Below are 17,102 nucleotides of genomic sequence, written 5' to 3'. Positions count from 1 at the left end.
CAAGGAACCAAGAGAACCCAATAGTGGCAGATCAAAATTAACTTTGCATTGGGCAGACCAACTGCATAATTTTATTAAACAGCTTTGAGTAAAAAAGTGAAATCCTTCATTGTGTTTTCTCAGAAACTAACCAAAAGATTAGAGTCTTACACAATTTAGAGACACAAAGTGGATGCTGAGTGGCGAGAGGTCACCCCAGGCATGGAATCGTAGTAAGTGAAGTCCTTGGAGTAAATGGCACCATGGCTCTGGCAGCAGATACAAAGGAAGGATGCTCTGGAGAGTAGGTAGGGGACGCTCTGCGATCAGCCAGTGGACAGAGGAGAGTCCCAGTTTGAGGTGGGATCTTTAACACTAAGGTTTATCTTCTACTGCTCATGCCTCTGTCTTCATAAATGGTAATTTCAATAACTCAAAGTCCTCTCTCAATGGGATCTGTCAGAAGGAGGCCTTGGGGAGCATATATCTTCTCATTCTGCTCTTGAATGTATTTGGAGACTTTCTTCAGAACCTTCTCATAATGCGTTTCCATGCATAAAAAGATGGTGTATGCTGTTAAACAAGCCAAACAGCCTTCAAGATATGACTGGCCCCCAAGCTTTTTTGCTTCTGCATAAAGGTTATTTAGAGTTCGAATGGTTTCTTCAAACTGTTGCCTATCAATCCGGTTCTCCAACTCCGCGGGGAATTTGGTCTGGAACTGGCAGCATATCCCGCTGCTGTAGTCTCGCTGAATGAAGACCTTCCTGGACACCGGCGCCTGCTGCGGCCTCATGGCGAGGACAGGATGGGCCGTGCCATGCTGTCACGACAGGCCTTTTGCTACCGCCCTGCCCAGGCCCCACGCCCCCCACTCATGAGCTTTTAAGAACCCAGACTCTGCTCACCAAAGTAGGATGTGAAATATTGTCTTTGTGGACTATGTTGTGCTAATTGACCATGGTGTCCCCTGAGACTATAGAGAGGCCTTGCATCTCATTGTCTTAAGATGTTTGATAATATCTAACAAGTTTCCATCATTTTGTCCACTGTATGCTCCACAGCATACACAGTTGTGTTTGTACCTATGTACAAATATTCTCTTTCAAACTCATATGTGTGGCTGTTTTAAGTACTGTGGCAGTATAGTAAAATTTGAGCTTAGAAAGTGAGAGGTCTCAACTTTGTGCTTATTAAGTAAAGCTTCGCTTATCCAGGGTCTCTTTCCTTTCCATAGAAAGTGAGTGATCAGTTTTTCCAACTCTTTACAGAATGATGTGGTTGTGTTATATCTATATAGATTGATTTGGGTAGTATTGACATTTTCGTAGTGTTAATTCTTCCTGTACATGAGTTTGATACAGTCTTCCATTTTTGTAAGTCTGTTGATTTCTTGTAGTACTGTTTTGCAGTTTTCTTTGTACAGGTCTTTTGTTTCTCTGGTTAGATTTATTCCTAAGAATTGCATTTTTGGGGTGGCTATTGTAAATGGTGTTGTTTTCCTATTTAGAATTGTCTTTGTTAGTATATAGTAGTCCAACTGATTTTGTTTACTGATCTTGCTTGTACCTTCCACTTTGCTAAATCTTTCAAGAAGTTCCAATAATTTTCTTGCTGAATCTTTGGGGTTTTCTATTTGTAGGATCATATCATCTGCAATTAGGGTTTTACTTCTTTTTTGTGAATTTAATAGCCCTTTCTTGCCTTATAGCTCGGACTAAGACTTCCAACACAATACTGAATAGAAGTGGTGATAAAGGGCATCCTTGTCTGTTTCCTGTTGGCAAAGGGAATGCTTTCACTTTCTCTCCATTGAGATTTGAATCTGTTGGATTTGAATATATGCTTTTAATTATGTTGAGGAATTTCCCTTTAATCCCTACTTTGTTGTGAGTTTTTGTCAGGAATAGATGTTAGATTTTGTCAAATGCCTTTTCTGCATCAGTCATTGTGATCATGTGATTCTTTTCCTTTGTTTTATTTATATGGTGGATTACATTGATTGTTTTTCTAATATTGAACCATCCTTGTATCCCTGGAATGAATTGCACTTAGTCATGATGCTTTTGTGGGATTTTTTTTGATACATTACTGAATTATATTGGCTATGATTTTGTTGAGAATTTTTGCATCTATGCTCATGAGGGTTATTAGTCTATAACTTTTTCATTGATGTCTCTACCTGATTTTGCTATGAGGGTTATGCTTGCTTCATAAAATGTGTTCGGGAGTTTTCCATCCTTTTCTGTGTTCTGGAATGGTTTGAGTAAAATTGGTATCAGCTCTTGTATGAATGTTATGTAGAATTCTCCAGTAATGCCATTTGGACCCAGACTTTTTGTTGTTGAGAGGTTTTTAATTACCTGATCCGTTTTCTTCTTCTGTTACATATGTCTGTTTAGGTTTTCATGGTTATCTAAAATTTTACTCTTTTTTCCTATATTTTCAAATTCATTGGATACAATTCTGCTTTCCTTTTTATTTCTGTTGGTTGTCTTTTAGTGTCACCATAGCATTTCTTATGTGGTATTTGCATCTTCTTCTTTTGTTAGAGTTTCCAAAGGTTTGTCAATCCTTTCAAAGAACTAACTTCATGTCTTGTTTCTTTCAATTGTTTTTCTGTTTTCTAATTCATTTATTTCTACTCTAATGGTGTGGTGCTGTAGGACAAGCACTGGACTGCAAGGTCGGTTTGAGCCACAAGGTCAGTGGTTCAAGCTCACCAGCCGCTCCTCAGAAACCCTATACAGGGTTGCTATGAATTGGAAGTGACTCAATAGCACTTAACAACAGCAATCTTTATTGCCTCTTTTCTGGGTTAATTTAACTCTCAAAACCCTGAAAATCACTCATTTTAACATGACCTCATTAAATTGTGATCATATTTTAATTCAAGATGAAATGTAATAAAGTTCTAGTTATACTAGTATAGTTTCTTTGGAAATGAAAGACATGCTTGACAAACTTTATACCTTAATCTTCAATAAACAGTCTCTTTACATTTGAAAGTGGCTGTATTGGAGTCCTAGTGTGTCGCTGTTGGATAAGCACTGCTCTGCTGATCTCAAGGTCAACAGTTCAAACCTACCAGCCATTCTTATGAAACCTTATACAGGATCACTCTGAGTCAAAACTGAGTGGATGGCACTTAACATTGTTATTATAGTCTCTCAACATTTTATTTGTCTCTCAGTAGAACTTGTATTTCCTTTCTTCCAATTCCCGCGTTCTTCTTTTACAGGGAAACCGTGATGAGAACCAGAATGTAAACCATCAGATGGCTCAGGAAGATGCTCAGCGTCTCTTTCAGGCTGGCGAAGGGAGACTAGGGACAGATGAATCCTGCTTTAACATGGTTCTTGCCACAAGAAGCTTTCCTCAGCTGAAAGCTACCATGGAGGCTTATTCCAGGGTATGAACTTCTCTTGAAGATTTGACTTTGATTTGAAGATGTGAAAATATTTTAATCCTTATTCTTTTTATTGCAGATGGCTAATCGAGATTTGGTCAGTAGTGTTTGCCGGGAGTTTTCTGGAAACGTCGAAAGTGGTTTGAAAGCCATCTGTGAGATACTTTTATGCTTTGCTTTGGGTTGTTTTTAAATGAGTGGGGCTTTTGAATAGTTGTACCCGTTGTTGTTGTTAAGTGTCTCTGAGTTGATTACAACTCATCAACACTGTATAGGGTTTCTGGGGCTTTAAATCTTTGCAGAGCAGAAAGTCCTCTTTCGGTGATGATAATTATCATAGCTTTCCTGGAATCCCCTTAGACTGAAGCTGAGCTCATTTCTTTAGATGCAATTCCCTATGAATGGCTGATGGTGTGGTCAAATAGGGCACTTTTGAGTTACTTGGCCTTTATTCTGCCCTTCTTGAGGACCATGGAAAAACATGGTACAGAATGCTCCTCTTCCTTGAAGAAGGGAATGGAGGAGCCCAAAGAACCACAAGCTCCACCATAGAGAGTTTCCCTGAGCTCAAAAACTACCTGTCATATACTCATCCCAGTGAAACCCTTTTCCTTTTGAAATTACAAAAAATTTTGTTGTCTTAATAGATGCCTAATGGATTGGAAATTTCATTTTTTTTTGGATAATATTGAACTAAGGAGAGTGGTAATAAGAACAGAATGTCTTAAAATGATGTAAAATTAGTATGTCTCTATCATCTGAAGGAAGAAACTTTGCTTAAGTATATTTTCCTGTATAAGAAATTTTACCAGATGCTTGAACATCATTTTCAAATCTTTGCTCAAATCTTTACTTTTTCTTTTAGAGTGTGTATCTCATATTCATCTTTTACCAAATACATACTTCTAAAATTCAGGTGTCTGTCAGTATTCCTCTTAAATAGGATATTAACTGGAGCACCGTTGCTATGATTCTCTCCTTTAAGTGAAAATATAAAGAATCTAAGTCACCACAATTATGGAGAGTGGGATTTATTAGCCAAAAAGAATCTTCTAGAATTGAAGGTAGTTTGTCTGATACAGCTAAAAAGAATAGGGGCTGAGAAAAATCAAGGTGGAGAACATTTCCAGCTCATCTCAGATTTCTGACTTGATTGCACAGAAAATAAGCATAGCAGGCCAGAAGTGATGAGTGAAGTTGGGGGTAGCTTCGCCGATTTTGACTGTGTCTGAAACACTTCTCACTTGCAGTGCAGTGTGCCCTGAGCCGCCCTGCCTTCTTTGCTGAGAGGCTTTACGCCTCGATGAAAGGTGCTGGTACAGATGACTCTACCCTGGTTAGGATCGTGGTCACTCGAAGTGAGGTGAGCCTTTCCTCTTACCTGCTCTTGGTTTTTGGTGGTGATTGCTTAAGCATTCCTCAGCTGGTTGCCAATCTCTGAGGAGATGTTGAGAAAGAGCTCTCTTTGTCCATGCTGACAGAGACTAAGAGCCCAGTATTCACTTTCTCCATGCTGTGATCAAGGCTTGTATCAGTGAAACACACAACTGTGCTGCAAGGAAGAGAATACCGAGAGATTTTTCTACTTGAGAAGTTCTGTGGTGAATACTGGTTTATGGGAGGTGGAAGACGCTGATCTTTTGATTTTCATTTTCCTTATAAAATGTAAAAAGTTGTGTGAAAGACTTAGGCATAGTCATCTAACTGGATATCAAAGACTTGAAATATAGCATCTTTTGTCAGTTATAAATCAGTTGAATATTTTTACTTGTGACCTCCCTACCTAAAATTAGCCAAATGTTTTTTAAATGACTTACTATTTTTAAATAATAAATGAAGCTGGTATGATGTTTCAGCCAGTATTTTTAGAGAGCAGTGAATCAGACTTTCATTGGGCAATTGGTAGGAATGCTCCTTATAAAATGGTTCTTGCTGTGATTATAATTAGGATTCTTTCACTATTAAATAATAATTGTCATAATTACTGATTTTCTTTGTGGTTCCTTTTATCTAACATCAGAAATCTCATTTTTTATGCAGATTGACCTTGTACAAATAAAACAAATGTTCAATCAGCTGTATCAGAAGACCCTGGGCACAACGATTGCAAGTGACACCAGTGGAGATTACCGGAAGTTGCTTCTGGCCATTGTGGGCCAGTAGGAGAGATTGTTGTATGAATGGATTTTCTATCCAGAGCTTAGCCTTCAAAACAGTGACTGGCTGCATGTAACCACATCAACCGTTACCTAACCAAAAGAGCTTTTTACCGAGGACTGTGTCAGGGTAATGTGCTGGATTCGCACATGTTGTTATTGCCTTAATTCTGACATTTTTTTTCTCCATATACAATCAGTGTAAAGCCATATCACAATGCTGTAGTAATAATGCATTGTTTGTAAAGCATAATTCTCACTGCTTTAATTCTAGTCAAGGTATCAAATTGAATAAAAATCACAATCATCTCTAAATCTGTGTGATAATTTTGTATAAAAAAAAGGGCTGCTGAAAACTGCTTGTCATAATCACTAGGTCCATTGAAGTTAGTTAGTAGTATGTCAAAACTGTGTTTCTTCTCAAATTCAGCTCTTGACCCAGAAAAGTAATTTATATTTCCTTTTGCATAAACTGGTATTCTAAATTCATAAACTCTTCTTTCCACAGAAAAAACAGATTAGTGTTATCTCTTGTTTGTGGTTAAGTGCTGTCGAGGCAGTTCCAACTCATACCAACCCTGTATAGGGTTTCCTAGGAGTGGCTGGTGGGTTTGAACCTCCGACCTTGTGGCTAGCAGTCCTTGGGGTATCCTACAGTGCCATACTAGGAATCTAGTGTTACCTGTAGCAACTTTAAAAGGGATTAATATGTTTATAGAATAAATTACATAGACTACTTTTATTTCTACTAATTTTTTTATCTGTAAAGATCTCTATTGTGTTGTTAAGTGCTGACGAGTCGGTTCCGACTCATAGTGACCCTGTATAGAGTTTCTGAGGAGAGGCTGGTGGGTTTGAACCACCAACCTTTTGGTTAGCAGTTCAGTGCTATCTTAGTGGACTTATCGCCACACCAGGAATCCACAACAGGCTAAGATTGATGTAATTAATTCTTTTATTTAAAAGTTTCATTTTAAAAAGTTAAACTTTGATCTGGGGTTGAAAATGTAAATTATAAAGTGGTGAAATTGATAAAGACTCAAGGAAACAATTAATCCAAAGGACTAATGAATCATGAGAACCACGGCCTTCATGACCCGGAGACTCGAAGATGGTGCCAGAGCAGTAACACTAGCAGCCACAATGATCGAGAACAAAGAAGGTCCCGAACTGAATGCAGAAAATTCAAAATCATAAAAGACAGACCAGACTTACTGAGTCTGGCCCTTAGACACCCATCAAACCTGAACTGAGCTCCCCCTGTGAATCCCCTTGCAACCAACAACAGACAGGCGGGAAAGTAAACTGTAACACTTGTGAGGCACCTGCTCCTCAACCGTGGGAAAACAAAGGAATTTGCTCCACAACGAAGCTCTGAAGGCAAGCATGAATGGATACTGGGAACCCAGGGAGGAAGTGGGAAGAGCGCTGTTACATTGAGGGAATTGAAACTAATGCTACAAAACAAAGTATGTGTAAACGGTTGAAAACAAATTTGCTCTATAAACTTCTACCCAAACCACTATTAAAAAAAAAAAATTGTCTATAAAAAAAATTTTTTTTTAAGTGATGGGATTCAATAAAGAAGAGGTAGAAAAGGAAAGACATGAACAATGCATATTTTAACTTTTTAGAAAATTTGAGATAATTAACAGACCATAAGGTTTCCTCTTTCAAATTTCATGGCTTTTAATGTATAAAGTTCTGCAAGTGTCACCAGTCATTTTCAGAACGTTTTTTCATCACCCCCAAAAGAAACCTCACAGCCAATAGCAGTTGCCGGAATAATTTCATTCAAAAAGATCACAAGACTGGTTTCTACCTAATGGAGGCTAAAGACATCTCAAGTGTCCAACTTTCCCAACATGTTAACGTTGTTGTTAAGTGCCGTCGAGTTGATTCTGACCCATAGTGACCTTGTATAGGGTTTCCAAGGAGCAGCTGGTGAGCTTGAACCACCAACCCTGTGGTTCAAACGACTTTGCAGTCTGACGCATTAGCCATACCAGGACTCCAACATGTTACAGCGCTCCATAATTCTTCATATCAGTGACCATTCCTCCCCTCCTTCACATCCCAGGGTTCTGCAACACACTGCACTGTCTCAGAACTCACAACTGCCAAGGGAAATGGCTCATGCAATTGTTGAGGCTGGCAAGTACCAAATCAGAGACCAATCTGGAGGAATCTTTTCACTCACATAGTCAGGAATTGAGACTCAAATCAGCAGGTCAGATGACAGGTTGCAGGTGGCTGAGGGAGCATGTAAATTAGGTCAGGTGATGGACCCACAGTATAAAGAACTGGAGGTCAGACATAATGAGCCAGATGCAAGATCCAGGGCAAGAGAGAGAGCTTTGCCAAAACAATGCTGGAAATTGAAGTCAGACCATGCCCAAGGGAAACTAAGGGTGGTGGTGGTGACCACATCCTCTAGTAAAGTGGAGGCATCCTTATCCTGCCTCATTAACAGCTCACTTCACAATGGTTTTACAACCACAGGCATAGAGCTGAGGATTTATAGTACATCACAGAGCACAGAAAGCTGACTAGAAGAGCTTTAATAAGTAATTAGCTGCCCTGTAGCAGCTATTCTCCATTACCTCCTCTCTCCACCAATGATTTACTTTCTGGCAACCATTATCTACTTTCTGTCTCTGAATTTGCCTTTACATATAGGTGAAAACATACAGTTTATAGCCCTTTGTGTTTGAGGTCTTCCAATTAGCATGTTTTCAACATTTCATCCACATTGCAGCATGTCTCAATTCTTTTTAGGCTGAAAATATTGCATTGTATACATGGGGGTCTGCAAACAGTACATGGACAAATGGAATTAAAAGATGAGAATATCCTATTAACTCTTTGAAGCCCCCTGGTGTTGATCATCTGTTGATTGACATTTGGGTTGTTTCCGCTTTGGGATTATTATGAATAATGCTAGTATGAACATTTGTGTATAATTTTAGCGTGGACATAACATTTTCAATTTGGGTACACACCTTGGACAGCTGTTTAACTTTTTAAAGAACTAAAGTGTTTTCACAAAGTAGCTGGCACCATTTTATAACCACACCAGTAATGAAGGAGGACTCCAATTTCTCCTCTCATCACTAACATTAAATGTTTTTCTTTTTTATTGTAGCCTTCTTGGTGAGTGTAAATTATCTCACAGTGGTTTGACTTGCATTTTCCTTAATTACTAATGAAAGTCCTTAGGTGGTACAATGACTGCTTAGCAGCTAACCAAAGATTGGCTGTTCTAGTACACCCGTATTGTTATGTGCTGTGAGTCGATCCGACTCATAGGGACCCTGTAGAGGGTTTCCGAGGCTTTTACATCTCGGATACAGAAAGCCTTATCTCTAAATCTGATTTTTGCACTCTCACAAGCAGTGCGCGCGCGTGAGTCTCAGTCTTAAACTTGCATTTTTCACAGAAAGCTGGACTTGGCCACATGACCAAAAGGCTACTGTTGTTGTTGTTGTTAGGTGCCGCCGAGCGGGTTCCGCCTCACAGTAGCTTGTGGGTTTGAACTGCAGACTTTATGGTTTGCAGCCCAGCGCTGATCCTACAAGCGCCACACCCGCAGGGACCCAGGTAGTTTGCACGCCGGTTGCGAAACGCAGGCGCAGAAACTCACCCACGACCAGCTTTCCGCGTTGCTCATACTCGACGGCACTTAACAACAACAACAACAACAACAACATAACAGGTGCTATCGCGAAACTTGGATTAAACGTGCGGTGTTTACAGAAAATAAGTTCTCGCGAGATGTAATTGGTTGCTATAGTAGCAAAAAACACTTTTGCGGCTGCCTCAGGTAAGACGCGGTTACTCCGAAAACCCGCTCCTCCCGGCTTACTCTTCTGGCCCAGTTTCCACACTCTCCGTATTCCAAATTTCTGCTCCTTCACATGGTGTCAGGCTGAAAGTCTAATATCTCCTCCCACACGGCTCCGCTCCGGTTCGGCCCTAAATGCCGCGGACGCCGACATGCTAGCCAACCGTAACCCTCCCACTCGGAGACGGAAACCCAGCTTCCTCGTGTCCATAGAGATCCGTGGCTCGTTATAACGCACGCTAGACCTCGACACATCGCCTTTTCCTTTAACCTGTTTATAGTGTGACTCTTCTCTTCTGCTTCTTCTGAGCAGATGACAGTTTCCTGCATTCATTTGTACAAATAAACTGAATGCTTTTTTTTACAAAAGGGATGAAACCAGGCACTTAGGGACAGTAAAGATAAGACAGGTTTCTTTTTGTCAATTTTATTAATTGAGCACGTTGCGAAAGCGTTACTTAATAATATCATTTATGTGGTGCTTCCTGCAATCATTTTACTGTTAAAGGATACAGCAAATCTGGAATAGGTCAGAAGTTACAATACCTATTTTGCATAAAGTGAAACAGGCTCAGAAAAGTTAGGTATTTGGGGACACAGTAAGTAGGAAGGGAAACAAGGTTTTTTTTTAAAATTTTTTATTGTGGTGTAAGTGAAGGTTTACAAAACAGATTCGTTTTAGATTCAGCAGTTTATACACAGATAGTTCCCCACAATGTGTCAGTAATCTGTTTCCACCTTAGATTCCCCGTTTATTTGCCCAGTGGAAACATGATCTTTTAAATCCCACAAGACAGCATATGGTCAGTGGCAGAAGAGAAAAATGCTAAAAGAATTCAAAGGAAGAGCAAATGTTTCTGTCATGGACTAGGCAGGGTAGGTAGGCTTCAGGGACTGAGAAACGTTTCTGCGTTTCTGCCGGATTGTAAAGGATTCGTAGAATTTGTCAAGATAATGAGAGAAGGGAGGGAGAGAGAATTCCTGAAGAAAGGAAAAATGCAAAAGCACAGAAGTCACTAAGTATGAGTTGTCTTTGAAAACTAAGGAAGCCAGAGAGCATAGGTCCTTAGGTAAGGGAAGAAGTTGATTGGCACAGTTAGATCCTAGAGGACCTTGGATGTCATGCAAATGTTTAACTTAATTTGGTTGGTTAAAGGGCCTAAGACAATGACATGAGGGTGTACTGGTGTGGCACTTTTTAGGATAATAAGCATTGGATTACTAACCATTAGGTTGGCAGTTCAAACCCACCAGCCACTCCTTGTAAAGCCTATACAGGGTTGCTATGACTTGGAACCGGCTCAAAGGAATTTAAACAACAGTATGAGGGTCAGTAAAAAATATGTGTATTCGGGTTCCAGATCATACGTATATGGGTATATTCCAACCAAGACATGTTGCCGTGTGTTTCTGTGCTCCATGGATGGCTGCAGACAAGTCCTCTGTTACATACTTGTTTTAGTCTTATTGCTGTTGTTTGCTGTCGAATCAGCTCTGACTCATAGTGTGTAGGGTTTATGAGAGTCGCTGGGTTTGGGGTTTGAACTGTTGAACTTGCAGTTATCAGTCCATTGCTTATCCTGTAGCGCCACACCAAGGTTATTAAATGCTCTCAAGTTGGTCCTGACTCAAGCTGTTGTTGTTAAGTGCTGTCGAGTTGGTTCCAACCCATAGCGACCCTGTATAGCGTTTCCGAGGAGCAGCTGGTGAGCTTGAACCGCCGACCTTGCAGTTCAAACGGCTTTGCAGTCTGGCACATTAACCCACAGCACCACACCAGGACATAGCAACCCTATATAAGGTTTCTGAGGCTGTAAATCTTTCTGGGAGCAGAAAACCTGATTGTGCTCCCATAGACAAACTGGTGGACTCCAATTGCTGATCTTGTGGTTCACAGTCCAGTGCTTATCCAACCAGCCACCACACTCCAACCACCAGGGTTAGGGTGCTTAAAAGGATATGTGCCAAAAGTGTTGTGCAAAGATGAGTTATCTCTAAGAGTTGATATTTCCATCAGATCAAAGTTAAAGAAGATGATTTCATGGAACAAACTGTAACTTGGTATGAGTCTTGGGTTTACCAGTATGATCCAGAGAGCCAGGGCCAATCAGAAAGTAACTTCATGGGGATCTGCTGAGCCAGTGGACTCAAGGCAGACACATCAGCTTAGATTTTGGCAGATATATTTTGGGACTCCAAAGGGGTAATCTTGATCCATTTTGTCAAAGGGCACAGGATAGTCACAGGAGCTTATTATGAGGAATATTTAGAAAACTGAAAGCTGTGATGAGAAAAAGGCCAGGAAAGTTGTGCTAAGGAAGATTTTTTCCTTACCACAGTATATCTGGTCATTCTTCAATGGTTGTTTAAGGACAGTCCTTTTTGGGTTTTTTTTTTTTTTTTGTATCTCAGTCTGACACACTCAGTTTAGTATGTCCAAATTAAATGTGTAAGTTAAGTTGCTAAATTCTACTTGGATTGAGTCAGAAAGCATGATTTTAAAACAACAAAAACATTATTTTTGAAATTGTTTATATCTTTAGTGTGGTAAAATAATTAGAAACGATCTCTAACTCAACAAGACCTATGTTGGGAACTTTTCCAGTGGACTGCACATTCTGTATAGCTGCTTGTTTCTTACTTTCAAATATTTTTTTGTAAAGCAGAGATTTTAATAACCCTTAAAGTTGTGATTGTGTGCCATCAAGTCGGTTCCAATTCATATCAACCCTGCATAGGGTTTTCAAGAGCGGCTGGTGAGTTAGTGCCTAGTCTACAGCACCACGCCAAGGTCTAATAAAAGTTTCAGAAAAAAATTTTTTTTAATTACCAAAGAACACCATGAAGGAAGTGGAAGGTGGAACATAGCAGATGAGAGGTAGACGACAGCATTCCTGTCTCCTTTTCAGAAGGTTTGTGCATATTGGGTAAGTTATATGTGCAAGCATCTTTTTAGGACTAACCCATGAAATCATCCGTATGAGCAGCTTCCTAAAGCACTGCTATCAGTCGGTGAAGGTTGGGGAGGGAGACTAAAACTGTGCTGGACCTATGGCATTTCCTAGGTTCTCTTTGGTATTGAGTATGATGCAATGTGGGGACTTGTGTTTATATGGTACATGAAGGAGCAGTTTTATTTATTCTCCTTACAGAGATCAAAGAAGACCAAAGGGGACTTTGCATAGTCTCTGTCATGGAGCAGATGTCCTCCACAGGCCGGCCTGTGCAGATCACTGTGACAGATGGATATGATTTGGTAACGTTAGTTTTGGAAATCCACAAGTCCTTTGTTTGCTTGTTCGTTTTGAAAGTGTGCTTGTCTGAGAGTTGAGATCTCGCCATCAAAATCTATCTCCCAGTGGCTAGAGAAAGGCTAGCTGGGCTCCCCAGTGGAAGGAGCAGGGTTCTTTCTGCGTCCTCATCGGTCAGGCCCCCTCGCTTTATATCCCACTGGGGCTTCCTCCTCAGCCATTCTTGTCAGTCTGTGATCAGAAAGCCACGTGACTGTCTGGAGCTCTTCCTAATAGTAAAACACTTAGCAGTTTGAATACCAAATTTAAAGAGCAGTTCATATATAATTTCATCTCCTCCACCCCCTGCCCCACTTCTCAGGAGTTGAAGTGTCCCGGAGTTTCTCTTACATTTGATGAATTTAATGAAATTATTGTATGATATAAGGCGTTCTGGTGGCATAGTGGATGGATTATGAGCTGGGCTGCTAACTGAAAGGTCAGCAGTTCAAATCTTCCAGCTGTTCTGCGGGAGAAAGATGAGGCTTTCAGTTCCCATAAAGCTTTATAGCCTTGGAAATCCTGTATAGGGTCACTATGAATCGGAAGCAACTCAACGCACAAAACCACCATAGTATGATGTGATAAAAATAACATTTTAGGAGAATAACAAAATGACAATAGATTCATTACTATGAAAATTAAAAACTAATTCTCAAATAGTATGTAATTAATGATCCCCACTTTGTTTAAAAATGTATATATCTTTAAATGTATAAATATAAATATGCATGTTGTTGTTGATAAGTGCCATCGAGTCGTTTCTGACATACAGCAACCCTGTATAGGGTTTCTGAGAAGGGGCTGATGGATTTGAACTGCTGAACTTGTGATTCAAACTGACTTTGTGGTCCAGTGCATTGTCCCACAGCCACACCAGGACCCCATAAATATGTATATTTGAGTATATATTCACAGCAAAACACCAGAAAATATGTTCGAAAATGTTAATAGTGCTTATGTTAGAGTGAGATTAGAGGTGATTTCTCTGTGTTTATTGCAGTTTTAATGTTTCACACTATACTTTTATATTCAGATACACAATGTTATTTTTCAGAGATCCAGCATATGGCATTCAAATGGAATATTGCATTTAGTTACAACTGAAATCTTTTAATGACTTTCTACCTCCCCTTTTTGTATGTGTGATGTAGCCTGCTAGCAAACATGGAAAATGCTGTTTACCCCAAGTCAAAATGTGTTTGCCCACTGCTTAAGACAATTCTCTATTTGAGTATAATTGTAAAGTGGTGTACTTCTGCCAACAGAAAGGTTTTAAAGGAGATACTCCAATTACCTATATTCGTGCAGAATTCAATCAGGTGGTTCTGGGAGACTCTGCAAAAATTTCTGTTTCTTCAGATGGAACTGCAAAATACAACTTCACTAGCAGCTTTGAATTCAATCCTGAAGGAGGAATCACTTTAGATGACCTCGCTCACAAACCTGTATTCTGTAAGTCCTCATTAGAAAAAAAAAAGTTAATTAATGACAAGCCTTAAGCTATGTAGTAGCCGTAATATGAAAGGGTTGAAGGTACTTTGCCTCCTTAATCTAGGAATAACCCAGTATGCTTTGTGCCCTACCTACTTCAGGCAGCATCACCACAATTTTAATCACTTTATGTCATGTCATTTTGACATGTGACTAAGCTTTGCAGCTCATATCCCCTCAAGCTCAAGTGAGAGAGAGATGAAGCTTTCTGCTGATACAAAGATTTATCACCTTGGAAACCCATACAAGGTCACTGTGAGTTGGAACTGACTTGATGACACAGATCCCCTCACGCTGAATTGTGAGCTCTTCCCTTGTATTCCGAGACTTATTATGCTTAGGTTGCTGGAGTCAGCTCCCTTCTACCAAAAACAACAACAACAACAAAACACTATATGGGACACACTTAAGCTAAACAATACTTCTTGTTACCCACAATTAAAATTTAATTGAAAATTCTGTATTTTATTTGGCAACTTTATCTGCACTTCCATATACTCAATGTACTACAGTTAGTTTTTGTTAAGTGCCATCCAGTCGATTCTGACTCACAGTGACATTATACGCAGCAGAATGAAACACTGCCCAGTCCTGCGCCGTCCTCACAATCATTGTTAAGCTTGAGCCCATCGCTGCTGCCCCTGTGCTAATCCATCTCATTAGGAGTCTTTCTCTTTTCACTGACCCTCCACTTTACCTCGCATAATGGCCTTCCCCAGGGCCTGGTCCCTCTGACAGTACGTCCCAAGTATGAGAGTCGATGTCTCTCCATCCTGTCTTCCGAGGAGCATTCTGGCTCTACTTCTTCCAACACAAATTGGTTTGTTCTTCTAGCAGTCCATGATACTTTTAATATTCTTCTCCAACACCATAACTCAGTTCTTTTATGATCTTCCTTATTTACTCTCCAACTTTTACATGCATATGAGGCTACTGAAATACCATGGCTTGGGTTGGGCACACCTTAGTCTTCAAACTGACATCTTTGTGCTTCAATGCTTTAAAGAGATGTTGTGTAGAGGATTTTTCTAATGCAGTACATTGTTTGATACCTTGACTGCTACTTCCATGGGTGTTGCTGGTTGGTCCAAGCAAAATGAAGTCTTTGACAACTTCACTCCTTTCTCCATTTATCTTGATGTTATTTATTGGTCCAGTTGGGGATGATTTCATTTTCTTTACATTGTGGTGCAACCCATACTGAAGGCTGTGGTCTTTGATCTTCATCAGTAAGTATTTTAAGTCCTTTTTGTTTCCAGCATCTTCATATCGTAGGTTGTTAATGAGACTTCCTCCAATCCTGATGCTGTGTTCTATTTCATATACTGCAGCTTCTTGAATTATTTGTTCAGCATACAGACTGAATAAATATGGTAAAAGAATACAATCCTGGTACACATCTTACATGATTTTAAACCTATCAGTGTTCTTTTCGAACGACTGCATCTTGCTCAATGTGCAGGATCCTTATGAGCACAGTTACATGTTCCCGAATACTCATTCTCCGCAACGTGGTCCATAGTTTGTCATGATCCACACAACTGAAAGCCTTTGCATAGTCAATAAAGCACTTGTAAACACTTTTCTGGTATTCTCTGCTCTCAGCCAAGGTCCATCTGCTGTCAGCAATGATATCCCTCATTTCACGTCCTTATCTGACTCTGGCTTGAACCTCTGGCAGTTCTCTGTCAGTGTAGTATTGCAGCTGTTTTTAAAATTATCTTTAGCAAAATTTTACTTGCATGTGATGTTAATGATACTGACGATGATTTCCGCATTCCGTTGGGTCACCGCTCTCTGGAATGGGCACAGATACGGTCAGTCTGTTGGCCAGATAGCTGTCTTCCAGATTTATTGGCATAGTTGAGTGAGTGCATTCGGTGCTGCCTGTTTGTTGAGATTTTCCGTTTGTAGTCTGTCAGTTCCCGGAGCCTGGTTCTTTGCCAATGCCTTCAGTGCAGCTTGGATTTTTTCCTTCAGTACCATTGGCTCTTGATCATAGGCTGTCTCTTGAAATGGGTGAACATTGACCATTTCATTTTTGTACAGTGACTCTGTGTATTTCTTAAATCTTCTTTTGATGACTTCTGCATCATTCAGTATTTGGCCCAAAGTATCCTTTACTATCACAAGTTGAGACTTGAGTTTTCCTTCGGTTCTTTCAGCTTGAGAAATACTGAGCATGTTCTTCCCTTTTGGTTTTCTAATTCCAGGTCTTTGCATATTTCATTATAATATTTGACTATCTTCTCTAGCTGCCCTTTGAAATTTTCTGTTCAGCTTTTTTACCTCCTCATTTCTTCCATTTGCTTTAGCATCTCTATGTTGGAGAGCAAATTTCAGAGTTTCTTCTGACATCCATTTTGATCTTTTTTATCTTACTTGTCTTTTTAATGACCTTTTGCTTTCTTTCTGTATGATGTTCTTGATGTCATCCCACAGTTCGTCTGGTCTTTGATAATTAGTGTCTAATGCATCAAACCTATTTTTGAGATGATCTCTAAATTTAGGCGGGTTGTGTTCAAGGTCATATGTTTGCTCTCATGTACTTGTTTTAATTTTCTTCAGCTTCAGCCTGAACTTGCATACGAACAATTGATGGTCTGTTCCACAGTCTCCCTCTGGCCTTGTTTTGGCTGATGATATGGAGCTTTTCTACCATCTCTTTCTACAGATGTAATCAATTTGATTTTTGTGTATTCCATCCAGTGAAGTCCATGTGGATAATCCTCTTTTATATTGTTTAAAAAACATATTTGTAATGAAGTCATTGTTGTTGTCAAGTGCCATTGAGTCAATTTCGACCCATAGTGACCCTATATAGGGTTTCCAAGTAATGATTGGTGAGCTTGAACCGCTGACTTTGTGATTCAAACAACTTTGCAGTCCAGTGCATTAACCCACAGCACCACATCAGGATGTGCAAAATT

The 17,102-nt window shown here is 39.8% G+C and overlaps 2 protein-coding genes and 1 pseudogene across 3 annotated transcripts in view; 2 read left to right on the top strand and 1 right to left on the bottom strand.

Moving 5' to 3' along the window:
- Positions 1–5,856, top strand: part of ANXA7 (annexin A7) — a 49,175-nt gene extending 43,319 nt beyond the window's left edge. Inside the window, exons 10-13 of one of the 2 annotated variants that reach the window (XM_006835887.1) lie at positions 3,221–3,391; positions 3,468–3,543; positions 4,639–4,751; positions 5,429–5,856. In XM_006835887.1, coding sequence (XP_006835950.1) covers positions 3,221–3,391; positions 3,468–3,543; positions 4,639–4,751; positions 5,429–5,551 — 483 coding nt within the window. In that variant the 3' untranslated portion in view covers positions 5,552–5,856. The remainder of the gene's footprint in view (positions 1–3,220; positions 3,392–3,467; positions 3,544–4,638; positions 4,752–5,428) is intronic. The other variant, XM_006835886.1, reaches the window with a different exon arrangement.
- LOC102818837 lies at positions 376–775 on the bottom strand (annotated as a pseudogene).
- Positions 5,857–12,581: 6,725 nt separating the features above from the next.
- TTC18 (tetratricopeptide repeat domain 18) overlaps positions 12,582–17,102 on the top strand; it is a 116,016-nt gene continuing 111,495 nt past the window's right edge. The window contains exons 1-2 of the mRNA XM_006837471.1: positions 12,582–12,644; positions 13,947–14,133. Coding sequence (XP_006837534.1) covers positions 12,582–12,644; positions 13,947–14,133 — 250 coding nt within the window. The remainder of the gene's footprint in view (positions 12,645–13,946; positions 14,134–17,102) is intronic.

This window comes from Chrysochloris asiatica, unplaced genomic scaffold, assembly GCF_000296735.1.
Source record: "Chrysochloris asiatica unplaced genomic scaffold, ChrAsi1.0 scaffold00020, whole genome shotgun sequence".
NCBI lineage: Eukaryota > Metazoa > Chordata > Mammalia > Afrosoricida > Chrysochloridae > Chrysochloris > Chrysochloris asiatica.
Note: the sequence above shows the minus strand (reverse complement) of the source record. Positions and strands in the feature narration are given on the sequence as shown.